Here is a 27,992-nt window from a genome sequence, read left to right as displayed (position 1 = left end):
TTAGATATGAAAGTTTGGTTTATTGTTGTATTAAAGAGAAGTTCCTGAACCATAATGTCACCTGTACAATTATAGAGAAAGGCTATTTGCGGTGGTGAAAACAAATGGTTGGTGGTTGAGATTTTATCATTGAAGGTACTACTGTAAAAGCAGTCAAATTTGAGAAGCACATGAAGTGTACAAATTGGCCACTTACAGTTTCTATGTAGAAGAGGGGATGTACAGTACATTCACTTAGAGGACTCTGGTAACCTAGCTGTATGTCCAACAGCCCTACATCCAACTTACCTGTATTGAAGTATATCCCCCATCCTGCAGGCTGATGATTCCTGCAGAAATCCCCCATCACAGCTGTGAACTTCCATTGCGGCATGTGTTAACTACATGCGTGTGTGCATAAATCCTGTCCTGGCTGACTTTGCCCTTCTCTTCTGGCCCCCGCCCTGTCCCACCAATTTCCTTGCAAAACATTATGTGAGTGGAGGAGCAGCAGATAAATGACAGAATACCCCCTCCTCCACTCTCAGAATATTTTCCCACTCCATTCACAGAATTCCTTACATTCTTTTCAAAGTCAGATTCTGCCAGATCTAGTGCTGCATGGATTAACTGCTTGGCTGTGTGTAGGTCACCTTGTGAAGACCAGCATTATTGAAAGGAGGATTTCTACAGGAATCAGCCTGCAGGACCTGGGTTATACCTCTTTACAGATCAGTTCCATCGATGCTGCCCTTTTTCCACCAAACTTCAGCTATAAAAAGGTGGGTTGGCGGGATAATTTATTGTTTACGGTTTTATAGTGTTCATTATTGCACTGGTCTTACTGCTGAAACGTAAAGCAGCAACAATGAGATGCAGCACCAGTGTTGTAATCGTTAACAGTTCAGACTTCCCTTCAGGGAGGATCAGGTAAGGTGTGCAGTGTTCTTTACCAAATGAAAAATACTGTTCTATCACAAGAAAATTGTTCAGCTTCTGAGCCAAGACTTGATGTAACAGATTCAGCCAGATTATAAACTGTGCAAAGTATGGCTGCCCCCATTCATTGTTCTGTTTCTACAGTTTCTCAATCAGGATGGCAGATGCTCCACCACCACCATTACAGATTCCAGCGACACCAAACTCTCCCTTCTTCAATGCATGAGCCATGTGTCCAACAATTCTGGCCCCAGACATCCTGTAGAATATATACACACAGTATTTGTTAGAGTAAAAATAACAGCACAATTAAGAAAAGCAACCAGATTTATCTATATTACTATTTCTGTGGTTAAAAAGGAAATGGAACATACGACAGTAAACTGAAACTGCATACGCTTATAGGGGGGAAAAAAAACCTGTCTAAGATCTGTAAGCATTCAGGATTCTTGCACAAAACCATGAACCTAAAATTGGGGGCATTTTCCAATCTGGAAACTTGTTTTGATGACATCCAAGAGGGAATTTCCCCTCATACTGGAAAGATTTCCTTATCTTCCTGCTGTGCCTACAGAACAAGGAGCAGCCTTCCAATGGAACATGGATGGGAAAAAACAGGGGTGTAAACTACCACCTAATCTATCCATAACAAAGACGTTTGGGGTCACTTAAAGTGACGGATTAATGGCTTATACTGCAGTTAACACTCCCAACATAATCTATATACAAGTTTAACTGCTGAGCACGACTTACAAATCCTTTTTGAATCTGGCCCACTGATACAGAAGCTTTTCATATCTCCTTCCTCAGTTTTCAGCCTCACTAAAGAAACCCAAAGTTGGGAATACATAAAATCAATACAGAACAAAGCTTTGCGTACCCAATGGGATGCCCAAGAGAGACTGCTCCTCCATTGACATTAACTTTCGCAGGGTCAATATCCAACATTTTGATATTAGCCAACACGACAACACTGAATGCTTCATTGATTTCCCACATGGCAACATTGTTTTTCTTTATTCCAGAGGCAGACAGAACCTGAAGGACAGCACAAGAAAAAGGTATAGGGAGCATGATCAGGGAGAGGAACAGAATAGGAGGCAATATATGGACACTCTAAAATGCATTTCAGACTACAGAGAATTACGCAGGTCTTTATGAAAATCACAACACTCTACAAATATGTACTGTGATGCCAGTTTGGACAGAAGAATTTTGGCTTTCAAAAAGGGAATGATTGCTTAGGTTGCAAGAAAGCAGATTAGTGATTTTTTTTGGGAAGGAGTGGGTGGGGGATTCATTTGGCATCTTTGCACTAAGTGCTAGATGACTGAAAAAGACTTTTACATGCATGTGACAAATGTCAGAATTGGCGTGGATTTGAAGTATATTTTGTAATTACGTACAGAATCTGGAGGGCCTGGGGTTACCACAAGAATATCCAAACTCCATGCCACCACATTTTATATGCATTTTAAAAAAAAAAAAAAACATTTCTTGAAGAAATCATCTCCTACCTTCGGAATTGCATATGCAGGGGCAATTGGAAAGTCGATTGGCTCTACTGCAGAGTCTGCAAATGCTGTTTTTTATTTGGAGGAAAAAAAAATTAATAGTTTTTTTCAGGTTGCTATGTTTTGCATATAACGATTAGCTACATTCAAGTCTCTAATGGTTTAAGGACAGCATGCTTCTTAAAGCGAAAAGTAGATTGTCGAGCTAAATGCTTTTCTGAGTTAGTGGTACCAGTCACACTTCCGTTTATCGGTGTTTAGATGTCAGTTTAGCTGCAATTAGAGATAACAGAATTCTGTGCATCCAGGATCGATTCGACACTCTAAACACAGCTAAATCTGTTTTAGAACCGCTTAAGGACTGCCCTGTAGCAGATATAGTGCTACAGGGCGGCACCTGTGTGCAGAATTGAGATTATATACATTTCACATTTAACAGCCGCGGATGTCTATCACCGGGTCCCAGACGGTAATGACCAGCCAGCGCCCGGTGATTACCGAGCATCTCTGACAGGGAGGAAGATTGTTCATAACAAAACAATCTTCCTCCCCGTCAGCTTGAGCACACTGCTTGGGATGGCTGTGCTTACAGTGAAGAACACACCATCCGCCCCCTAGAAAAAACACTCCCAGCACATAGTTAACCCTTTGATTGCCACTCATGTTAACCCCTTCCTGCCCAGTGCCATTAGTACAGTGTCGGTGCTATTTTTTTTTAGCACGGACCACTGTATTGGTGTCAGTTATATCAAGTTAGTTCCCCCCCCAGTGTCAGAATGTCTGCCGCAGTCCTGCTAAAAGTCACTGATCGCAGCCATTACTAGTAGAAAAAAAAAAAATCCAATTATCTATACCGCCATTTGTAAATGCTATAAAACTTTCATGCAAACCAATACATTTACACGTATTGGGATTATTGTACCTCGGACACGGCCGATGACAGATCTGAGTACCGGCCCCATTGCCGGTACCATGTGACCTGCTGTGACCAATTACAGCAAGTCACATGACAGTTGTATACAATTCATTCATGCCATCCATTGTATACTAGTGTGTTTAGCTGTGAATGGTCACAGCGATCACATGCACAAGCTGGGCCAATCACTGCCCAGCTGTGTCATGTGATTAGCCGTGGTCAAATCACAGCTAAGCACAAAAAAAAAAAAAAAAAGAAAATTTAAAAAAAAAATCCTGAATGAATCGATGTCATTCAGGTAAATGCTTTGCTATGAGCAAATTGTGTAAAAAAAAAAACAAAAAAAAAAAAAAACTGATCACTTCCCCAAAGTAGTACAATGTTACTATGGTAACATTGTACTACTTTGACCATAGTGAAATATGAACAAAAAATCTTAAGAAAAAAAAAAAAAAAATGTAATAAAAAATGTAATAAAAAAAAAAAATTTTTTTTAATTTTTTTTTAATGTCACCAGTCAGTGTCCCTGATCACTGCCATGCCAGTTATAGGATGACGCTGTACTGCACTGGTGACAGTATGGAAAAAAAAAGTGAAAATAAATGTTTTTCATTTTCCGAAAAATTATGACAAAAAAAAAAAAAAAAACACAACTTCAAAAAACTCGCCATGCCTCTTATGAAGTACGTTGGACTGTCTACTTTGCAAACAGGGGTCATTTGGGGGATATCTGTACTGTTCTGACATTCTTGGCCTTCAAGAAATTAGATTGGCTGTCAGTACTTCAGGATTGATCAATATTCAGATATATCCCATAGTTTGTGAACTCTAACTTCAAACTATGGGATATAAAACTTTCCTACAAACTAAAAAAATACATCCTAATTTGGGTTATTTTCAGCAAAGACATGTAGCAGAATACATCTTGGCCTAAATTTATGAAGAACAATTATTTATTTGCAAACTTTTATAAACAAAGAAAAATGTGTTTTTTCTTCAAAATTTTCTGTCTTTTTTTGTTAATTTAGCAAAAAATAAAAACCCCAGTGTTGATTAAATACCACCAAAAGAAAGCTCTAGTTGTGTGAAGAATATTATAAAATTTTAGTTTGGGTACAATGTTGTATGACCGCACAATTGTCATTCAAAGTGTGAGAGCGCAGAAACCTGAAAAATGGCCTGGGCAGGAAGGGGGTAAAAGTGCCCAGTATTGAAGTGGTTAAGGGGGGGTAAATCCTCAAAAGGGCAAGTGGTAGAAAAAGGAACATCTAAATAAAAAAAAAATAAAAAAAAAAAAAGGAAAAAAAGATCTGGGAGGTTTTATTTTCTCCTACATCTTGGATACCTTCTCCTGCATTTAGAAAAGCTAAATGCTGGAGTGCGAGTGTGAATGAGGTCTTTGTTCAGAAAACACCAGAAACTCTTCATTGCTGGAGTGCATACTTATAATGCATCAAAATGCCAAGTATTGAACAGTTGCACTGATAAAAGTTCATACTTGGTACTTTATAAAGTTTACTTATTGCAAAGTATTGGCTTAGTAACTGTCTTTTCAGTGCAAAACTAAAAAGTGATAGCAATCTAAATAATGGTCCCCAAAACACAACTTGTTGAACACAGAAAAGAGATGCTAAAGGATTCTAGTCAGAGGCGCAACTTGAACCTTTAGGGCCTGGTGCACAAAAACATGAAGGGGCTCCCTTGACCTGAGCCCTTTATTATGGTCCCTCAGTGGGCCCCCTTCCTACCCTTACATTAGACTCCCCTTTATAGCAGAGTTCCCAGAGCCCCCTTTATGTCAGAGTTCCCCTTTACAATATATCAGAGTCTGCAGGGTTTGCCTTACAGTGCAGACCGTGATGTAAAGGGGAACTCTGCGGACTGATGTAAAGGGAAGTCTGGTGTAAGTTTCTCTGGTCACCAGAACCCACCTTTCCATCAGAGTTTGCAGAGTTTCTACCTACACTGCAAAGTTTCCCCCTGCACTGTAAGAGTGAACTCTACTGACTTTGATGTAAAGTGAAATGCTGGGAACTCTGATGTAATGGGGGGCTCTGGTGACCAGAGAACCTTTTTACATCAGAGTACCCCTTTACACCAGATTCTGCAGAGTGAATATACTAAGGTAAAGGGTTTCACGGATGTAAGAGGGGAATTAGGACAAATGGGGGGGACCTTTATATCGTGTCTGCCTTTACTTTAGCATCTCCACTTGCCTCTTACATCAGTGAACCCCCATAGAGTGCCTGACTGACTGCCCCACAGACTGTGTGGCCTGGAGCTGTCACAATGTGACCTCCTGTAATTTGCCTGCAGGCTTTGGTCGTCCTCTCCCCACGCCCCCTCCTTGCATTCGCTTTCAAATTTGCTGTAAAGGCAGCAAGCGCTGCAATGTCACCACACACCTGAGCCAGAGCCGAGCTCAGCTGAATATTAATCAGCCGGCTGCACAGCCACAGAGTCAGAAGATTTGTAACCGTCTGAGCTTGGCTCAGGCAGGTATGGGGGCACTCTGCATAATCATTTTCAGAGCTGGCTAATAAGTAGTTGGCTGAGCTCGGCTCAAGAGAGCATTGGGGCCCCCCCCAAGGAGGGGCTTTATATTTTATCAGGTTGCCGCTCATTAGGCTTTATAGGAAGTTAAAACCAATGCCGCTATAGGAAGCAGGTTTGATGTTAAAGACTCTGATGTATGTTTCTCTGATTCATACTAGACCACTGGGCACAAGAACTTTGAAAAAGGGAGTTTTATTTTATAATCCTAGAACATTGAAAGTCAGAAGAAACCCTTTTTTCCCCCCATGTAACAGCCCTATATACACTATATACATACCTAAAATACGTGCCAGAGGTGTGATATTGAGTCTTTTTGCTGCTTCTGAAGTCATGAGAACCAAAGCTGCTGCCCCGTCATTCAGAGTGCTGGCGTTGGCTGCTGTCACAGTGCCTGATAACAGAGGGAGGGGAGAAAATAAATAACTTAAACCCCCATAAAGCCTATTCATCAAAAACATTAGGAGCCACCCTATGGCTTCAAAGTATGACATCCTAATGTGAACCTGGAAAGTAAGGCAACAGCAGGAAAACAAGGAAAGGTTAGTCTCTAGAGAATTTGAAGTAACGTGCACCCACTCGGGATCCACTTTACGGCTATGAGGTGCCTCATATTACGCAATACTTTTCTTGCCACATCCCTGCTCTGTGGACTACGACTGACCAGAACCATACTAGCAACACCCACATTATTCATCCACGTAGGGACTCCTATCTATGCTTTCTTTAGAGCTATACAATCTTAGGACTTTCACATGGTCCTAAACAAAAAAACAAAAAACTGAAGTACAAAATATGACAGCTTTTCTGGATTACCTGTGCATGATCCCAGAACACACCCACACAATGCTTGGGTAACCCATATAAGCCACCAGATTTTTGGAAGCTTTCACACCAAAATATCTGGAAATTCTAATAGCCACACCTTATATATGAAGTCCTAATATGGCCACACCCAAACCCAACCCCTATGTATACATTAGCTGCAGGACAAGGAATCCCCTCCCTCCCACAGCTCACCAAATCAGGAATGACAGACAACATCTGAGTTGGGACCCAAACTCAGTTCCACACAAACGCAAGACAAATACTACCTACCAAGCAACTCTGGTAGAAATACATGCATATTTATCCTGGGAATGGGTCACTAGTTAATGATGGATTGATGGATAAAGAACTCAAGTCAAAAATGGCCTCTCCATATACCTCTAATGGCCGCTTCCATTCAAGTTTAGGTTTACTAGCTCTGTACTCATTCCCTGTAACATAGGAGTCATTTTAGGCATATTTCTACTCACCATGGTCTTTCTGGAAGACAGTTTTGAGCTTTGGAAACTTGCTGAAGTCTACTTTTTTGTACTCTTCATCCTCTTGTACAACAATATCAGGTTTCCCTGAAAAAAAAAAAAAATCCAGGTATACAAGGCATTTTTTTTCTGCACAGAATTTAAAAAATTCAACACATGATGTACATAACAGGCCCATTCACAAGCATTTTATTACATGAATACACATTTCAAGTAGAAGTGCAATTCAGTACTAGGGAGCTGAACGACATCTATGCCTATCTCATCCAACTTCTACATTGACAATATGATCCTTCTCCTTACATTTAGAACCACTAACTTTTTTTTTTTTTTAAAGAAAGTCCGATGTAGCCACAAAACATGCATTAGGTCCAACTACTAACCCTAACCAGACAGATCTATAAAGCAAAACTGAAAATGGCCAGCACACCAAAGAGTTAAAAAATATATATATATATTTTAGTTGAAGACAACATAGCTTGTACAGCAAAATGGTCCCCTTGAATGGATAAACTCATTTAACCCACTTGCCTACCAGGCACTTATACCCCCTTCCTGCCCAGGCCAATTTTCACCTTTCAGTGCAGTCACACTTTGAACGACAATTGCGCTAACATGCAACACTGTACCCATATGAAATCTTTATCTTTTTTCACACAAATAGTGCTTTCTTTTGGTGGTATTTAATCACCACTGGGCATTTTATTCTTTGCGCTATTAAGAAAAAATTAACATAAATAAATAATTTCTTTGTTTCTATTACAAAACGGGTAATTTTTCTTCTTCACTGATGTGCGTTGATTAGGCTGCACTGATAGGCAGCACAGATATGCATCAATGATGGGCACTGACTGGCAGCACTGCTGGGTGGCACTACTAGGAACTAAAAGAAATGGACAAACACACACACACACACACACACACACACACACACACACACACACACACACACACACACACACACACACACACACACACACACACACACACACACACACACACACACACACACACACACACACACACACACACACACACACACACACACACACACACACACACACACACACACACACACACACACACACACACACACACACACACACACACACACACACAAAAAGTGCTAAGCAGATAAAGTGTCAAAACCAAAAATGATAACATCTATAAATCAATATAATGTGCCTCTCACTCAAAAATCGTGCACACATACTAAATAAGATGCAGAAAACCCCCTCAAATCGAAAGCGGTTAAACAAAAGGTGCTAAAGTGCAATAAAGTGTCCACACTTCAAAATACTCAAATGATCAAAAAAACATCCATAAACAATCTATAGGTGATATATGAATTCATGCAATGTGCAATAGTGTTTTGCAATTCCGTGGCTGTGTCAACACACTTCTTCTATTACGGCTAGATTGCCTCCTCACCTCCTCCTGATGACTCCAAGGGGCCAAACCGCTTGCAGGATCACCCTGGATCCTTAATCATAAAGGCCGGCAACCTTTCTCCTCCAGTGGATCTCCTTATGGGGCTCCTGTTGCCCCTGATCAGACCAGGAGTTTTTAAAGGACAATAGCTCACCAGCCCAGTAAGCCAAGAAAAGACCCTCTAAGTGCAGTATTATTAGAAACCAAGACTCCTTTATTCAGAAAAGAAGAAAGCCACTCACATGTCCTGCAGTTCTCCCTCCTCACCAATGTATGGGTATACTGCATGTGTGTGGGACTTCCTGAGTGTACCAAGATGGCGTTGAACGCCAGACGTGCGTCACCGCGCACCGGAAGCTGCGTATTAGCGTACCTATGCGTTACGTCACAGACTGACCCCGAGGAAGTCACAAGCAGTCTGTGACGTAACGTGTAGGTACGCTAATACGCAGCTTCCAGATACACTCAGGAAGTCCCACACACATGCAGTATACCCATACATTGGTAAAGAGGGAGAACTGCAGGACATGTGATTGGCATTCTTCTTTTCTGAATAAAGGAGTCTTGGTTTCTAATACTGCACTTAGAGGGTCTTTTCTTGGCTCACTGGGCTGGTGAGCTATTGTGCTTTAGAAACTCCTGGTCTGATCTGGGGCAACAGGAGCCCCATAAGGAGATCCACTGGAGGAGGAAGGTTGCCGGCCTTTATGATTAAGGATCCAGGGTGATCCTGCAAGCGGTTTGGCCCCTTGGGGTCATCAGGAGGAGGTGAGGAGGCAATCTAGCCGTAATAGAAGAAGTTTGTTGACACAGTCACGGAATTTCAAAACACTATTGCACATTGCATGAATTCATATATCACCTATAGATTGTTTATGGACGATTTTTTGATCATTTGAGTATTTTGAAGTGTGGACACTTTATTGCACTTTAGCACCTTTTGTTTAACCCCTTTGATTTGAGGGGGTTTTCTGCATCTTATTTAGTATGTGTGCACGGTTTTTGAGTGAGAGGCACATTATATTGATTTATAGATAGTTATCATTTTTGGTTTTGACACTTTATCTGCTTAGCACTTTAAGTTATGGATTACACGTAATATTTATTATATATATGTTTCCTATGAGCGCTGCACTATTTGTTTAATACTAATAGGAACTGATGGGCACAAGTGGGAGATACTGATCATCAGTGCCCTGATGATCGATGCCGATCCATCCTCTGACGGTTGCCGGTTGTTGGCAGTACTTCCTCATGCTGTGACAGCGTGAGGAAAAGTGCAGCCAATAACTGGCAACTGCATTTACCAGTGATCTGCTCTGTCACTGGACACAGCTGATCACGTGATGTGGTAAAAGGCCAATCATCGTGGCCTTTTACCATGTGTTCCGCTGTGTAGGACACAGCGATCATGGAGATCGCCGGGTGTGTTCTTGGAGGACGTCATAGGACGCCCTCCCAGGACTGGACCACCGCGCTGTAGTCATTTGGCTATAGCACGGTTGGCAAGTGGTTAAAAATAGCATTTTGTATTTACTTGGGTTATCTTTGTGCAATGAAGTGTTACTAAACCCACAACAGTAAAATCAGTCTCTATATGTAGTAAAGCATGCTTGTTCTACTCACTGTGGAACCTAAGGGGTTAATGCTCCAAATTCTGTAAAGATGCAATTCTGTCTTCTCTGATCTTTCCCTTCTACCCCCCAGTCCATCTGCTGATGGAACAGAGCCTTCGGGGCACGCTGCATATGCTCAGTTTAATGTGTATTGCTGGAGTTTTGTTTTCTTGGGAGAGTGCATGTGATCAGCACAGAGCCAATCAGTGCTGTCCAGACAAAGGGTCAGGGTTCCTGCAACCTCATAGGACAATCAGGGGAGAATTAAACCTACAGGATTTAACCAGTGTTCTGTTGGGCACTGATAGAAGCTCTAACTACTGATGAGAACACCCCCAACAGATTTTTCAGAAAACCTTTATTTTCCTTTCAGAATCAACATTTTGTATGGGACACGACTACAAAATACTCCCACAAATGTGGGCCATTAATTGCAAACAAAATTTGTTAATATGCACACACAAAGTATTTTTCCTAACAAATTCCTTCAAGACCATGTTGCAAAAATGAATACACCCCAATGAAAGTCTTAGGAGAAAAGCTAAATTTTAGACAACAAAATCATAATTAACAAGAATCCAACTACAGGTGAGTCTAATTACTCATTAACCTCCCTAGCAGTCTGATTATGTCTGTATTTCTGTGCTGAAAGCGGTACATTTTTTTGCATGGAAATATGTTTTTTTTTTTTTTTTTTAATTTTAGGCCTGTAATTTTTAGGAATAACTCACTGAAATCTGTCCGAACAAGAGTCTAGTAAACATCCCGGGTATGTTAAAATTTGAAACACAAAATCATAAATTATAATTTAATAAATAATCATAAAAAATAATAATATAATAATAAATTTAATTCAATAATATAATCAAACCAAAAACACTGAAATTTTAAATATAGCGCCAAGTTTGCACATCACTGAGCAAAGTCGCAAAATCGTTTTCAGTGTCTGATGACGAATTTCCCCACGAATCATTATCACTCAATTCTGCGATTCTAATTTACCATCGCTGTTCTCTAGCTGGTCTAAAACCTCTTTTGACCTAAAGGGACACTTTTTGGACGCCATGGACATTTCTCAGTTTCCAGGCAATAAGAACAGTAAAAATGCAGGCAGGGCACAGGACAAAGCACAAGGACAAAATGTATGTGAAATGGTTTGATACAGTAATGTTTTACTATGTGATTTTAGTGTATTTAGTGAATGTCACTTTATGTCATTTTCAAATTTCCCGTCAGTTCCGTCCCCATACGTCCCGACGCTCACAGGGAACGGAACCCAGATGACAGATGCCGGCATCCGCCGGAGTACATTGCAAGAGGGACATCGCAGGAGCACAGGACAAGGTAAGTGAAGAACAGATGCTGGAGCAGCGCCGCATGGTGAGCCCGAGTGTAGCTCGGGGTTACCGCTTTTGGTACCGAAACCTTACCCCGAGCTACACTCGGGAATACAGTCAGGGAGGTTAAAAAGGTGCCCAGCGGACAGTTGATTATAAAATGGCTTTACTTAAAGAAAACCCCTTCCCATTTCATGGTGTCAGCAATGGCACCACATGGAAAATAAATGTCACAAGGCCTGAGAAAGAAAATAATTTATTTACACAAGAAAGGTGAAGGCTACAAGAAGATCAGCAAAGCTTTACTTGTCAGAATACTGTAGCAAAAGTGATACAAACATTTAACAAAGATGGAACTGCAACCATCTCACAGAGATTTCCAGGTCATCCACAGAAGTTAACACCTCGAAAGGAGCATCTTCTGATGAGAAGGGCTGAAGAAAAATCACCATGCAAGTTCACTGCAGTGAGCTAAAGCAGCCTTTCTCAACCACCATGCCCAGGCACCCTGGGGTGCCTTCAGGTTTTTTCAAGGGCGCCTAGCCAAAAAGTCTAAAAACTGCCCAAAACTTGTATAAAAGCCAGCAGGTGGAACAAGACTGTCTTTTAGTTACACAAAGCCACAGGTTTTCATTGTGCACCATTACAACCTTCTAGCACCAGCATCCTGACAACCAATGACATCAGTTGATAAGGAGGATGTCAGCTGCCTGCACAGCATCCTAGTTTGACCCTCCTCTGCCCCTCTGTCAGTGCCGGGGGTCACATTAGCTCAGTGATGGAGAAAAACCTGAGGGAGAAGAGAAACACTGGAATACTAGTCAGCACCAGTGTGCAAAAGTGTATTTGCTTTGGAAGAATAAATCACTTCTAATGTTGGGTGTCCTATGTGTGTGGATGTTGCTGCATTAAATAAAGCTATTAGAATAGTTTTCACATTTTAGAATGGGGTGCCTCAAGACTGTCCATAATTTTAAAGGGTGTCAAGACTGAAAAAAGATTGAGAAACACTGAGCTAAAGAAGGAGAAAGCCAAACTGGAGTGTATTTCCCGTGACACAATACAGCGTACACTGCAGAGGAACGGCATGGGTGTCGTCCACGAAGGAAAGCCCATACACAAAAAAGCCCACCTAGAATTTGTTAGTGCCCATGCTGTAAAAGAAGATGACCACTGAGACTCTACTCTGGAGTGATGAGACCAAGATAAATGTTTTTGGAACTGATAGCTTCAAAACTGTATGGCGTCGCAAAGGTGAGGAGTACAAAGACAAATGCATGGTGCCTCCCGTGAAACATGGTGGAGGCAGTGTCTTTCTCAGGGGCTGCATGAGTGCTGCTGGTGTTGGGGAGCTGCATTTGCATTGATGATATCATGAATTTACAGATGTACTACTCTATATTGAAAGAGAAGATGCTACCATCACTCCCTGCCCTTGGTCATCATGCACTTTTCTGACATGACAATGATCCAAAAACACACATCTAAGGCCACTGTTGCATTTCTGAAGAACAGGGTGAGAGTGATTCAGTGGCCAAGTATGTCTCCTGATCTGAACCCAATCAAACTCCTAATGGGAATTCTGAACAGACAAGTTGAGTATCACTCTCCATCCAGCATCCATGCTCTAAAAGAGGTTGTTCTTGAAGAATGGAAAAAGATGTTGGAATATGTCGCCAATTTGTTCATTCCATCCCTAGAAGACATGGTGCTGTCCTTACAAATCATGGAGGTCATACAAAATACTAGATGTAGTAGTTTTTGCTGTGGTGTGTATTTTTGCATCAACTTATAGAACATTTGTTTAGCTCATTACATGAAAGGTTAATATAACTTGGATTACAAAATCTTCAGTTTTACTTAAAACTCAGTTTTGTCATTACATACATATACACGTACCATTGGATTCAGGTGTTCCAATCACCTCTATGGCCACAGGTGTATAAAATAAAGCACCTAGGCATGCAGACTGCTTCTACAAACATTTGTGAAAGAATGGGTCGCTCTTAGGAGCTCAGGGAATTCAAGCGTGGTAGTGTGATAGGTTGTCACCTGTGCAATAAGTCCAATCCGTGAAATTATTTGCTGCTAAATATTCCATGGTCAGCTGTTAGTCGTACCAAAGTGGAAGCAACTGGGAACAACAGCAACTCAGCAATGAAGTGGTAGGCCACGTAAAACGACAGAGCGGGGTCAGCGCATGCTGAAGCACACAGTGTGCAGAAGTCATCAATTGTCTGCAGAGTCAATAGCTAAAGACCTCCAAACTTTGTGTGGCCTTCAAATTAGCACAACAGCAGTGCGTAGAGAGCTTCATGCTTTCAGAAAGCACACCAGACCTGCAGGTAACAGAAGTCCATGGGCTCAGTGCAGGTAACCTGCAGGCGCACTGTGTTGCACCTGCAGATCAGTTTGAAAGCAGCCCGGTAACCACTGCAGAACAGATAGGCCCATACATACACTGATTTTAGTAATAAACTGACCTTTTAATAACAGTCTTCCATTCAGGAACTGCTGTCCCAGGCAGAGTGCATTTGGTATCACTCCACCTGTGGCAGAAGCCGGCACTATACAGAAGGTATCGGCTCATGTGGCACTGCTCTCTATGGAGCGGTGTGCTCTCTCTACCGCGGACTCCATTCACAACACTGATGTTCTGAGATGCATCCCAGAGCAGGAGGTTGCAGGCCTCTGGTTGGGCACTCCTGGCCTAAAGGATATGTCTACCTTTAGTAACATGTTACATCTGTACTTGGGGTGTAACATGTTACTATAAAGCAACCCCCTCCCCATCTCCCTGCTGTCACATTTTTTTAAAATGACAGATTCGCAGGAATCATAGTTCATTCATTCTTCCTCTAGCTTTGTAACAGAAGGCCTGTATAGAGGAATAGACACAAAGCCAGAAAGACTGTGCAGGAGCCTGACATTGCACCCCGATCTGCTAATTGCAGGTATGATGATGTTTTTCAGGCTCCTGCAAAATATGCATTTTTTCTTTTAAAGTTTAACTTGGCCTTGAAGTTCCTTCATGAATTTGCAGACTACAAATTGTGTTAGGTTTAAATGAAATGACCCTTGAGGACATGGAGAATTTCAAATTGGTGGTTTCAGCCTTTTTTTTCCAACACCAAACTATTTTATCAGTGTGCGTCCAGAATCCAATCAAATACTCCATTGTATTAATTGTTAAATGTGCAGGCAATACAGAATTCTATATAAATACCTTTCTGTGGAATAGTAACAGGAGTGATCTCTCTGGCCAACAGCCCAGAGTCCCAGGCTGCTTTGCTTCTGGTGTAAGAGCTGATGGCAAAATTGTCTTGGTCCTCTCTTCCGATATTGAACTTCTTGGCTGTGTTTTCTGCACAATTTCCCTGAAAATAAATCACAGATAATGACCATGTGCACAGATATTTAATATCCTAACAATGCAAACAAATGACCATTAGTATACAACGCTAGTCATTTACTGGAGCAAATAATTTCTACAAAGTTCTATATCACAACTTTCCTGGATCTATAAGATAAGTGTGCCGATTTTTTTTTTACCAGACTTGCATTACCCCTTTCATATTCCTAGTCTACACTATAGCACAGCCATCTGTAATCGAACACCATTACTACTATGGCATGACTTTACCACTACTGGTCTATCCAGGGTAATCAGTGAGTGCAGCCTGACACCTTTGATTGTAGGACCTGAAGGCTGCTCCAAGAGTGATGGCATTTATTTCAGGAACCTCACTATATACAGTTGAGAGTGAACAATCCAAAAAAAAAATCGCCAAGTGCAGAACTGAAAACTATTGTGGCTGGGGATTGTGGTAAATCTACTGAACACAGCTGGGGAGTCATTTAAAGCTTTGCTATATACTTCCACTCTTTGATACTTAGGGTTACATTGTTACAGTATGCACTGTACATTCTACATCAGGACTTCATATTGTGGAAATCTGCTAAGGGTCAATTAGGACACTGTAATGAGAAATGTATTGTAAGTAGCATTATAAAATGGTGGTATATGTAAAACCGCGATTTAGCTCTAATATTGCACCGTACCATGTGAAATTTATTGTAGACATCAGTTAGTCCATCTTTCACTATCAAGTCTTCCAATTTCACTCCTCCGTATGGTGTTGCACCTCTGCTCATGCAGTAAGGAACATTAGACATGCTCTCCATCCCTCCAGCCACCATGACTTCCTGTAAACATAATAAAGAACATGAATACTAACAAATGGCCTTCGTTTATACCACCACATTTTAGCTGCAAATGTTTTCAGACGAAAATGGAAAACTGAAAGGATCACCAAACACAGAATATGGTTCATTCTTTCTGTACGTATTCATCAGATTAACTCTTTCCTGCCAACAGTGCATAGATATGTGGCTTCACTGAAATAGGTTTTTATTCTGGGGGCCACATATCTACAGTACGCACCTGTAATTTTGCTGGGGGTACACATACCAAAAGACAGACTTTTTTTTGGTGTGTGTACCGCTGACTGTTCAAAGGACGGTCTAACCGTTATACTGAAAACCCACCATTCAATCAGTGCATGCAGCCAATGGCAAATCAGCAGCTCCTCTGGATTACAGGTACAGTTCCTGAGCAGGAATCAAGTTGCAAACTCAGAGGATTATAATTACAGGTCATGGGGTTGGGAGGGGGTCTACAAAGGCAGCTCTGCCCAGTTCTCAACTGCAGGAGCTCCAGCTGAAAGAATTAGTCTGCCACCATTAAAAAAAAAGCCATGTTTCCCCACTTCTCTCCTATATGGTCTAATATTAAAATGATATAAGACACAAACAAAAAAAAGTTATATACTGCAGGCTACAAATCCTTAAATGTGGTGGCAGCTTTATAGGCCTCTCTACTTTCGCCTAATGACCTGGCCAGTAACATCCATCCTGTCTAATGGAATCTCCAGTATGGCTAAAAGGAACAACGGTGACACCTCTGGGGGAAGAGGGTAGTGTTCAGATGCACATGCAGATCTAGATGGCCTTGACTAATGTCAATAAATCCAAACTCCACCAAACTTCCCATGCAGTTACTGCAACAGTCCGTACCCCCCCACCTTTAGGTATAAAGGTTTTACATAAGTGAACAAAAGCTGATCATTGAAAGCACCCCTTTCAGTTGTTAATGATTTTTCTCAACCCTCTAACTTCCACTTGTGCTGGACATGTTGGTATGTTAAAGGAAGTTGAAAAATACGACTTTTGGCCAGATCACCAGTTCAAAAAAGTTAAAAAAAAAAAACAAACAAAAAAAAAAAAAATCAAATACAGCCACCACCTTTAAAACTGGTAAGCAGCAGCATTATACATTTTTGTTTTTAGATTTATTACTGCTTCAAATAAACTTCACAGAAATGGGACCTTGGTTTCTGAAATTTCACAAGAAATCTAAAAAAAAAAAAAAAAAAAAAAAAAAAAAAAAAGCCAGGAGACACTCACCCAAAACATGCCTAGAGTGGAATCTATAAAACAGCTTTCCACCACTGTGCCCTAGAATCATTGATGTATACAATGTGCAAGATGCTTCCAGAATAGTTGGCAGCTTTCCACACATCTGTTTTACCTGTTGTCAGACCTGACTATCACATGGACAACCCTCTCACCTGGTGTCCACACATTAGAGATTGCGCTGCCAGCATGACGGACTTCATTCCTGAGGCACAGACTTTGTTTATGGTAGTGGTGGGAGTGGAGATTTGTAATCCTAAAAAAGTGAAAAGATCAGGATATATTACCTAAAAGTGTTCTTTGTTTAACACACTTTTCTTTCTTTCCATTCCAAAGAAATGAATCAACTTCAGAGTCTGATCATCCATGAGGCAACCTAGGCAGGAGCTTTGGGCCTGGTGGATTGTGGATTGTTCAGGGAACAATCTTGTGCAGTAAACCAAGAGTCACTGATGAGGAGGGGATGCAAATCTACCAACTTTCCTAGGGCTCCATTTTCCCTTACATTGCACCTGATTCACCATTGCCTCTAAATTACATCAAATAAAGCCAATTTTTTTTCAGATCAATTGTGATTCATTCAGAAAATGTGGGTGCTTACAAATACATACAATAATATCATTCACAAATTCTGTTAAAACATTTGAACTCAGCAGCAACCTGCAGAAAAGAAACAAGTGCTCCCAGTCTAAAGAATCACATTTCAGCTGAAAAGAAATCTGTAACAATGCAACAAAAAGGAAATGATTGGTTTTCTCTACCAATTACAATGTTACATCTGTCAATGTTGTGTCAAGTGTTACTGAGCAAAAACTGATTGATTCAACTATGTACTGAAAACAACAATGCTGACTGCATGGTTTGCCATGACGCAAGGCATTAGAGGGCAGATCTGCAAATTCATCCATTAGATAGAATAAAAATATGACAAGCATGCAAAACCACCTCAAATTACTTTCTGGTGGTTTGCAAAACGTTTTTGGAGTCTGATTATGTAAATGATTACTGTGTAAAATACACAATATCTTCCCTTTATACATAAATGTGTAAAAAAAAAAAATACCTGCACCAAGAGTGGCCTGTCTGGTGGGTGCTTGCCCCTGCCCGGCCTGTAGGACATTGCCCATGTAGACCTCATTCACCTCCTCTGCAGAAATACCTGTTAGGGATAATGTTAGTGTGTCAGTAGTAGACAAAACAGTACAACCTTATAAAGTGTATGTCAGGGCAAAAAAAAAAATAAGTAGTACATACCTGCAATACATTAGCCCATTGTTTTATCTGTTTAAAGACCCAGCAAGTACAGGAAAATGCCTATCTGCCAGAAATGCACTCAGCTCCTAAGCAGGCATCACTGCAAGGCTCTTTGTAAGCAATGGTCACACATGGCTCACATGTCTCAAGTCAGGGAGGTGGACCTACATTATCCAACAGTGTGATTCTTAAGGTACTGGGATTCTACTAACCTGCCTTCTCGACAGCAGCTTTAATAGCAATGGAGCCAAGCTTGGTAGCAGGAAGAGATGACAAGGAGCCCTGGAATGACCCAATTGGGGTCCTCACCGCACTGGCAATGACCACTTCCTTAAAAAGAAAAAAAAGAAATTTATATTACACAAACAAAACATTCCAATGTGGCTAAATCAAGTCTGTGTGAACATTTGTGGGTTTAGAAAGATAGGCTACTACGGAGGGTAGTGTGGTATACACCAAATTACTAAATATGCTGACTGTAGAGGGGAGAGCAGTGTGGTAGGGTACGTTATAGGGAAGGGAGTTCAGAGAGATCAGATCAGGAACACATGGTTCTAAGTGCCTAGATTTTGGATGTTTGGACACACTGTAGATCACGCATGTAGTCATCACCACATCTATTCTGTCAGTCTGAAGTCATAGTAAGTGGGTTGTCCCTGGTAAATCATAGTCCACTGAACACAATACTTACATTAAGGGAGCGCTGTGATGAATAAGCTCTCTGTGCATATTTTAGTGCCTACAAAAGCAGAAAAAAAAAATTGGAGTTTTAAAATAAAATGTCAAATGAAACATGGTCTTGCAAGTTCATGTGAAATGTTACTATGAAAAGCAACATCCTCATTCTCACACTGGCTACACATGCAGGCTTTCATCCGAATGACTATTCAGTCCACTCAATAAAATCAGCTATAAACTCTTCATTAGTCCTTTTGCAAAATCAAAAACATTTATCCCTGAAGCAATCACTGTATTGATTTGAACTCCAGCCTTCCCTTCAGTCTTGCTCAGTTGTACAGGATTTCCTCCTGTACGGACATAGCCTACCGTGATGGCAATTTTGACAAAACCTAACCATACAGCCATTGAAAAACAACCAAACTTGACAGAGGATGGACACGATGGTCCTCATGGATGAAAGTTGGGAATAGTCTTAACAGCTCCCCACAGCAAACAATCTTCTCCAGAATGCTTCTAAGGAAGGTTCTCATCCTTGAAACCACTCTGAGATCTTGTGCCTCAACTCCAGCCACAGTTGTCTGCACCCTCTGAGTTCTGTCACTTTCCACAGTTTGTATACAAAAAAGTAGTGACAAACACTTCCCCCACATCCACCTCTGACAATACTAGGGGGCTTCTGCTAGCAGAACATTTTTTTTTCTTTAAATGCAAGGGCTCAACTCTGTCTACTGCTATTAGTACTGTTCAGCTAGTCTTGTAATCCAGGCGCCACACAGAATAGTCAAGTCCTGCTTGGGTTCATCCCTGTAGACTACACAGGAGTTGATTGATGTGGCCTGGTCTAGAACTACCTCACTCGGATTGGACAATGTAGGAGGACTAGCACATGGTCTGGTTGGACTTTGTTTATAAAGAAGCCATGCTATATAGATTAGGAATATCAAATCAAATGTTCCATCAGAGCTGGTTTCCAAAGTAGAACATCTTACACACTACAAATACATTTGCCATTGTCCCCCATCAGCTCCAACTTATGACAATGATTAAACTTTTAACAACCCTGTATTAAACTTTAAGAGGTTTCCATTATGTACACAGGGCTCCCCGTGTTTATCCAGACTAGTGCGTTTACTGCCAATAACTGCAATGGATCATGCATGCTTAAAAGCAACCACAAGCCAAGCCGAGCAATGACTGGGCAAAGTCAGATGAAAATGCTGGGTACATGAGCCAACAGCAAATGGTGGCAAGAGTCCAGACAGCAGATGACTTGGCATTCACCTCTGTAGCTTCAAGTGGTTTATATTGGTGATATTAGGAATGTCTGGGGCTTTTAACCACTTCCCGACCGGCCGTTGTATATAAACGGCCGGACGGTGGCACTGCAGGGTCGGGTGGCCGTCTATAAACGGCCTCCCCGCACCCTGCTTGTGCGCGCTCCCTGGGAGCGCGCAGCACCGCGATCCGGTGCCCGCTGTGTCCTCCGGACACAGTGAAACACCGATTGTCGGACGGGACCTCTGTACGAGGTCCCGATCATGTGATCACTGATTGGCCAATCAGTGATCACATGCAAAGTAGTAAGCAAGATGTCACTTCTGACATCATTGCTTACTATGTGTGAAATCTGTGAATGATCACAGAGGTCACATGGTACAAGGCTATTCACAAAAGCCTTGTACCATGTGACAAGCTGTGACCAATCACAGCTCACTCAGTTCTTCTCAATGAGTGCAAGAATGCACACAGAGAGAAAGAGAAATGATTGCTTTTACACCCTATATGGGTGTAAAAGCAATCAGTGTAAAAAAAAAAAAAAAAAAAAAAATCTTCATCACCCCCCACAAGTAGTACAGTGTCACCATGGTGACACTGTACTGCTAGGGTGACAGTATGTAAAAAAGATAAATAAAAATAAAAAATAATAATATAAAAAATAAATTAAAAATGTAAAAAGAAAATGTTTAAAAATTATAATTTTTGCTTATTTACTAAAAAGATAACGGAATAAATTTTGGCTAAGATTTATGATGAAATATTATTTATTTGCAAAATTTTATAAAAAAAAAACTTTTTTTCAAAATTTTTGGACATTTAATTTACATAGCAAAAAAAAAATACAAATCCCAGTGGTGAATAAATACCACCAAAATAAAGCTTTATCTATCTCAAAAAAATGGTAAAAAATTCATTTGGGTACAGTGTTGCATGACCGCGCAATTGTCATTCAAAGTGTGATAGCGCTAAAAGCTGAAAATTGCCCTGGTCAGGAAGGGGGTAAAAGTGTCCGGTCTGGAAGTGGTTAAAAACAAAAAACGGGCTTTATGGAGACTTAACTTTAATATTTTCAACACTGAGCTGTTTATCCCCTCCTTGCCCATCTCCAGCACCGCATCCAGGGACTAGCAGGGAGGAGAGAGACCTTGCAGTGTAATGAGCACTGATTGGCTGCTCTTTAGGAAAGGGACATGTCTGGCTTTATCCTTTATCCCTTTCACTGCCAGAGCCGTTTTTGCACACGTTTTAAAAAAGCATTTTAGGCCTGACGATTACATAAAACCCCCAAGCAATATATATTTTCTGAAAGCAGAGAACCTAGGAATAAAATAGTGACAGTCCCAATTTTTTATGTCGCATGATATTACCGCAAAATTTCAGTAAAAAAATAGTTAATTCTAGGGCACAAAAAAAAGCAATTATTATCACTATTTTTTTGGAAAATATAAAAGATGAGGTTGCACTGAGTAAATAGATATCCAACTTGTCAAACCTTAAATTTGTGCGCTTGTGAAATGGCGATGAACTTCAGTACCCTATATTTTCTTTAGGTCGACGCTTATAAAGCTCTTTATGGTCATCGGTTTAGCGTTACAGAGGAGGCCTAGTGCTAGAATAATTGCTCTCATTCTGGCATACGCGGCGATATGTGATCCAATCTATGTTTTCATGGGTAGGCGTTCCACAGCGGGTAGGCGTTCCCCTATATAATTTTTTTTTTTTGGCGACAGGTTCTCTTTATTCAGGCATTCAAGGTCTAAAAGACCCTGCATGTCTCCCCTGTGCTCCACTGAATGCAATGCAGTTCACATTGCACTGCATTACATTCTTTCCTGGCTTCCATGGCTGGGAATCTCTCAACGGGAACCCGGAAGTGACATCATAACGTCACTTCCAGGTCAGTACAATAGGGGAGGGGAGCGGATGTGTTTTAGAGGCTGGCACTGTGTGGAAACAATCGGGCGGCAGCTTCCACTTGACAGATGAGCCCTGCTCCTTGCCCACAGCAAAGCTAAAAAAAAAAAAAAAAAAAAAAAAAAAAAAAAAAAAAAAAACTACCTGCCCAGTACCCAGAACTAAATGTCCCGGGCGTCGGGTGCTAGGAATCGAACATCCCTGAGCATGTAATAACTTAGATGTGTGGTTACCAGCGTACAGCTGCAGCCTGTCATTTCTGTAGGCAAGGCCTGTGACCATGGGCACGGAAATGTGCTCTTTATGGTGTACAGACCTTTAAGCTACAAATCACGAGCATTGCTAAGCTGATGAAGCCGAATTACTTCAAAATGTGTCCTGTATCTATGGCGCATGTGTGTGCAGAGATGTCGGGGATTCCCGTCCAGGGCTGAACACCAGTTGCAATGACAGCAGCTTCCTACATCTCCAGCATTCTTCATCCCCAGCTGGTGGCTCTCTGGTTGCCCCTCTGACATCTCTGGCTTGCAAGTCACATTTATGCCATGCCCTTCACATGCGTACTTTTGTGAGTGCATTTCTGTTTTTCAATAAATTGACATTTTTAATGCTACACTATGGAGTTGCGCTTTTTCTTTTGTTTTCTTCCAATGGTTGGAAGGAAAGTGCCTTCTCTGGTCTTCTAGCTCCTAGTTTTAGCTATGTTTAGCACTCTGGGCCATCCTATGGCACTCTGGTCAGGTATAAGCAATGCAGAGTGCAGGAGTAGCAGAGCAGAATTTCTCAACCTTTTTTTCAGTTGCAGTACCCTTTAAAATGCAAAATCTCGAGGTATCCCAGGTCTAAAATATAAAAACTCTAAATGTTATTTATCAATCGGAAACCTGGAGAGATGCACACAACAGCTTTGATGAAACTGACGTCACCTCAAAAGCTCCCTCATTATCGTAGAGGCCCCATCACATCAAAAGGTCCCACCTTCATGTCAAAGGTAATTATGGCAACTCATGACGATGACACAGGACAAACTGGGTTCTTTACCTGCAGAACCTCAGGGGCTTGAGAAACACCAACCTAGAGATCTGCAGCAATTCTGCCCCTCCCCCCTTATCTGTGTCACATGGCACGTTAGAATCGAGGAGTCAGTTTCCTCAGCTTTGCAAAGCCACACTGATTATTTCAGGTACTTCTATAGCTCCATCAATTTACGCAGCGCTTTACATATATATTGTACATTCACATCAGTCCCTAACCCTCAAGGGGTGTACAATCTAAGGTCCCTAACTCACATTCATACATACACATATTAGGGCCAATTTAGACAGGAGGCAATTAACCTACCAGCATGTCTTTGGAATGTGGAAGGAAACCATGGCACCCGGAGGAAACCCATGCAGGCACAGGGAGACCATGCAAACTCCAGGCAGGTGGGGCCATGGTTGGGATTTGAACCAAAGACTAGTACTGCCAGGCAGAAGTAATAACCATTTAGCCACTGTGCTGCCTGATCTGAGAGGCAGTAGGTGGAGTCCTGATCTAATCTTCCTATTGCCAGGTAGATGGAGATCAACTGATTGCTGATCCCTGCTCTACAACAGCTTATTTCAATTTCAGTGGTCCATGGGGAAAAAGTCGTGTTATAGCCCCAACATGAAACGGATAGCAACTAGAAAAAAAAAACACGAAAAAGTCCTTGCAAGATAAAAAGCAAATCTGAGAAGTGAAGCAGTGTGTAGGCCTCACTGAGGCACTGATGGAAGTATTCTGCATGTTCATGCCCTTGGTTTGGCCCTGGGAGATCTGTTCACGCCCTTGGTTTCAAGGACTGAACATTGTTGCATTTTTATGAATGTTTTATAGAACACACACACAAAGTATGAGTCCTTCAGGGGCTCCTTTTCAAATTCCAAGCAGGCTTTCATATGTTTTGTACTGAGGAGAATCTTCTGTCTAGCCACTCTGCCATAAAGCCCAAATCAGTGGAGGGCTGCAGTGATGGTTGTCCTTCTGGAACTTTGTCCCATTTCTACACAGGATCTCAGCCAGAGTGACCATCGGGTTCTTGGTCACCTCTCTTACTAAGGCCCTTCTCCCCAAATTGCTCAGTTTGGTGACCAACTCTTGGAAGAGTCCTGGTTGTGCCAAACCTCTTCCATTTGAGAATTATGGAGGTTATTGTGCTCTTGGGAACCTTCAGTGTAGCAGAAATTGCTTTTGTAGCCTTCCTCAGATCTGTGCCTTGCAATAATCCTGTCTCTGAGCTCTGCAGGCAGTTCCTTTCACCTCGTGGCTTTTGCTCTGATACCGTATGTATTGTCAGCTGTGAGGCCTTTTATAAAGAGGTGTGTGTCTTTCCAAATCATGTCCAACCAAGGCGTAGAAACATCTCAGCAATGAGCAAGAGAAATGGGAGGCACCAGAGCTAAATTTCAAGTGTTGTTACACAGGGTCTGAACTTCTAAAAGTGTGTTCACTTTGTCATTATGGAGTGCAGATTAACCCCTTCATGCCTAAGGGTAAAACAAATCCCAACGCCTATGCACAATCTCGCAACTTTGACATGTGTTAGTAAAACCGTCCATATTACAACTACTTTGTACATTCAGGTGGATTATACCTTGTTTTTTTTTTCAGGACAAACTGGGCTTTCAATTGGTGTTAAATGGTATCTCCTTATTTTTTTTTCTATCATCATCAAAGGAAACTAGCCCAAAATAGTAAAAAAAACATTTTTTTATTTAGCTGTGTGTTTCTTGTAACTACCATAACCTACCACCAAAGAACAACCCAAAATATATTTTCAGCGATACCATATATGTATGTTATTTGTAGCCACAGTACAGCCCAGAAACAACAGTGCGCATTTTGTTTTGTTTTTTTACCTAAAAAAACACACTGACGCCAATTTAAAAAAAAAAAAAAAACCTGACCTTTGACCCTGACCAAAAGACTAACCCTGAGACTGAACTAAATCAAACCTTGATCTAGGTATTTTTTTTCTTTATTTTTTAATATTTATCTCTTTTTTCCCCCTCTATGCAAGGAAAGAGATACAATGGAGCTCTCTCCTCCATTCATAGAGAAAAAAAAAAAAACAAGGGGGATAGGGCTGAACAGTGACTGATCACTGTGACAGCCAGAGGCTATCACAGCAATCATGTGACCTGGAATCTAGAGTCTCTGGTTCAGATCATTAGAACATGACCCGGGGCTCTCAATGACACCCTGGTCTTTGTGCTGGGAGTGAGCTGTGCAGAGCGCGCTCCCAGCACAAAGACAGGTACACAAATATGCAACCCCACGGAAAAAAAGCCCAGTTTGGAAGGCCCCCCCCGATACAATACAGCCAAACTGCCATCCCATAGGAGATGGTTAGGGGGCCGCTTGGGGAATCTGTTGCTGGTGATTATGCACCCCCTATAGATCTACTAACAACTATGTAGTGCAAGAACCTGTCGGATTGGATACTAATTGAATGGATAGTTCAATTCTCATAGTTTTAAGAATTCTAAGAATGGCCACACACACTACAATCTGATTGTACAAGCCCTATGTAACATTAGGACAAACTTAAAAAAAAAAAAAATCTGATTGTTATCCAATCACACACACATCCTGACCTTACTTAGTTGTTGGCAGGTCTAAGGCCCCATTCACACCTGTGTGTTCCTGAAACTAGCAAAAAAACCATCACCCCAAACAAGGCCAGCAGACACATCTTTTGCTGCACCACACAATGTGCAACAAATGCGCTACAACACATGGTTAAAAAAAAAACAAAAAACACTGTTCACCCTGCACTGTGTGTAAAAAACACCATTAAAAAACAAAATCAAGGCTACAAAAAACTACTTAATAAAAATGTTTAAAAAAAAAAAACTTCTACCAGCATTTTTATCCAGCGGTTTTTGAGTTTAAAAAAAGAAAAAAAAAAAAAAAAAACGAACAAAATGTTAGCGTGCATGGAGTCTAAAAGAAAATGAATGCAGCCAGCACATCTAGGAACTGGTAAGCTGTAATATAATAAAGGTTTGCTTTTGTGTTTAATTGTTTAATTCTATTACGCAGTTTGCGTTTGATCCATTTCTGCAGTCTTTTTGTGGTGCGTTTTGCATTTTTTTGCTCATGCGTTTTTTACATGCTTTTGATGCATTTTTTTTGCCCAAGTTGCTGCTAGGCAGATTAAAAGTGCAAAAACGTATTAAAAAAAAATGCATCAAAACCACACTACCTGCATTTCCGCAGCATCTCAACTGAAGTCTATTGAACCAAACACGCAAAATTTTGCATTTAACCACTTCCCATCCATCCCATGTACATAAGCGGCTGGACGGGAGCAGTGCAGGAGCGGGTTGCCGTTCATAAATGATAGTTGCATCTTAAACCTGTGCACACTCCCTGGGAGCACGCAGCACCACGATCTGGTGCCCGCTGTGTCCGGAGGACACAACGGAACACCGATCGCTGTACGGGACCTCTATGTAAGGTCCCGATCACATGAATAGTAGTAAGCAAGATGTCACTTCTGACATCATTGCTTACTACATGTGAAATCTGTGAATGATCACAGAGGTCACATGGTACAAGGCTATTCACAACAGCCTTGTACCATGTGACAAGCTGTGACCTATCACAGCTCACACAGTATTTCTCAATGGCTGCAAGAACGTGTGAGTGAAGGAGAAATGATACAGCCTTTATGGGTGTAAACAAACCCCCCAAAAAAACAAATCCTCACCCCCCACAAGTAGTACAGTGACACTACAGTGACACTGTACTGCTAGGGTGACAGTATGTTAAACAAATAAATATAAAAAAAATAAAACTGTAAAAAAATTTTGAAAAATAATAACTTTTGGTTATAAACTAATTTGGGTTTTTTTTTTACTAAAAAGATAGCTGAATACATTTTGGCCAGGATTTATGAAGAAAGACTATTTGCAAAATTCTATAAGAAACACTTTTCTTCAAAATATTTGGACTTTTCATCTATATAGCAAAAAAAATCCCAGTGGTGAATAATTACCAGCAAAATAAAGTTTTATCTGTCTCAACAAAATGCAAACAATTCATATGGGTACAGTGTTGCATGACTGCGCAATTGTCATTCAAAGTGTGATAGCACTGAAAGCTGAAAACTGGCCTGGGCAGGCAGGGGGTGAAAGTGTCTGGACTTGACCTGGTTAAAAAGTCCCTGACTTTACCCAAAAATTGCACCAAGTAAAAACAGAAATGTGAACGTGTCCCATAGGAAATCATGTTAAATGGACTGTAGTGCGTTTCTGCTTAGGTGTGAACAGGGAGATTGTACAATGTATGGTCAGCTTCCATAAAAAAATAGAATTTCTTTTAATTATTACTTATGTTTTATATATATATATATATATATATATATATATATCTGTAGTAAATTGCAACAAAGCTGTGGAATAAACGGTGTCGGTAAGAAGTGACACCTGACACAACGATGAATTAGCTGACGATGACACTGTGCTAACACTCCATGCAGAGACCCTGAGCGGACTTGGAGTCCTCCATTCTCCGGTCAGGACACAGTGTGGTCCCCCCTCTCTCTCTACAATGGTCTGTTCCGTGTAATGTGGTGTGGGGCTGCAGGTGTCCATGTGTGAGGCGCACAGCCCCGCAGCCTGCCCATACACTCCTATTACAGGTGCCGGGTACTCACCAGAGCCGGGCGCGGGATACAGAAGGCCATGTCCTCAGATCGTACTGCGCCTGACTTCTATTACTCCTGCGAGTCACCTCTACACAGTACAGCCCACCCCGCCTCTTCCTCT

The 27,992-nt window shown here is 41.2% G+C and overlaps 1 protein-coding gene across 1 annotated transcript; it reads right to left on the bottom strand.

Moving 5' to 3' along the window:
* Positions 1-27,992, bottom strand: ACAT1 (acetyl-CoA acetyltransferase 1). Its single transcript, XM_089691113.1, has 12 exons — positions 27,881-27,992; positions 19,013-19,060; positions 18,534-18,651; positions 18,131-18,226; positions 17,223-17,323; positions 15,655-15,798; positions 14,819-14,969; positions 7,200-7,295; positions 6,182-6,295; positions 2,436-2,500; positions 1,799-1,956; positions 1-1,177 (listed from the first exon to the last, which is right to left on the bottom strand). Exons 1-12 carry the CDS (start codon positions 27,908-27,910, stop codon positions 1,057-1,059), a joined length of 1,242 nt encoding a protein of 413 aa, XP_089547239.1. The 5' UTR covers positions 27,911-27,992; the 3' UTR covers positions 1-1,056.

Source organism: Staurois parvus, unplaced genomic scaffold (genome assembly GCF_062004578.1).
Source record: "Staurois parvus isolate SC_StPar_1 unplaced genomic scaffold, SC_StPar_1.0 ptg000550l, whole genome shotgun sequence".
Taxonomy (NCBI): domain Eukaryota; kingdom Metazoa; phylum Chordata; class Amphibia; order Anura; family Ranidae; genus Staurois; species Staurois parvus.
Note: the sequence above shows the minus strand (reverse complement) of the source record. Positions and strands in the feature narration are given on the sequence as shown.

Coding starts and splice junctions, on each gene's coding strand:
- ACAT1 (XM_089691113.1), bottom strand. CDS start 27,910: ATGGCCTTCTGTATCCCGCGCCCGGCTCTG. Junction 19,061..27,880: donor GTATCCCGCGCCCGGCTCTG/GTGAGTACCCGG, acceptor CTGCTTTTGTAG/GCACTAAAATATGCACAGAG. Junction 18,227..18,533: donor AGCTGCTGTCGAGAAGGCAG/GTTAGTAGAATC, acceptor TATCCCTAACAG/GTATTTCTGCAGAGGAGGTG.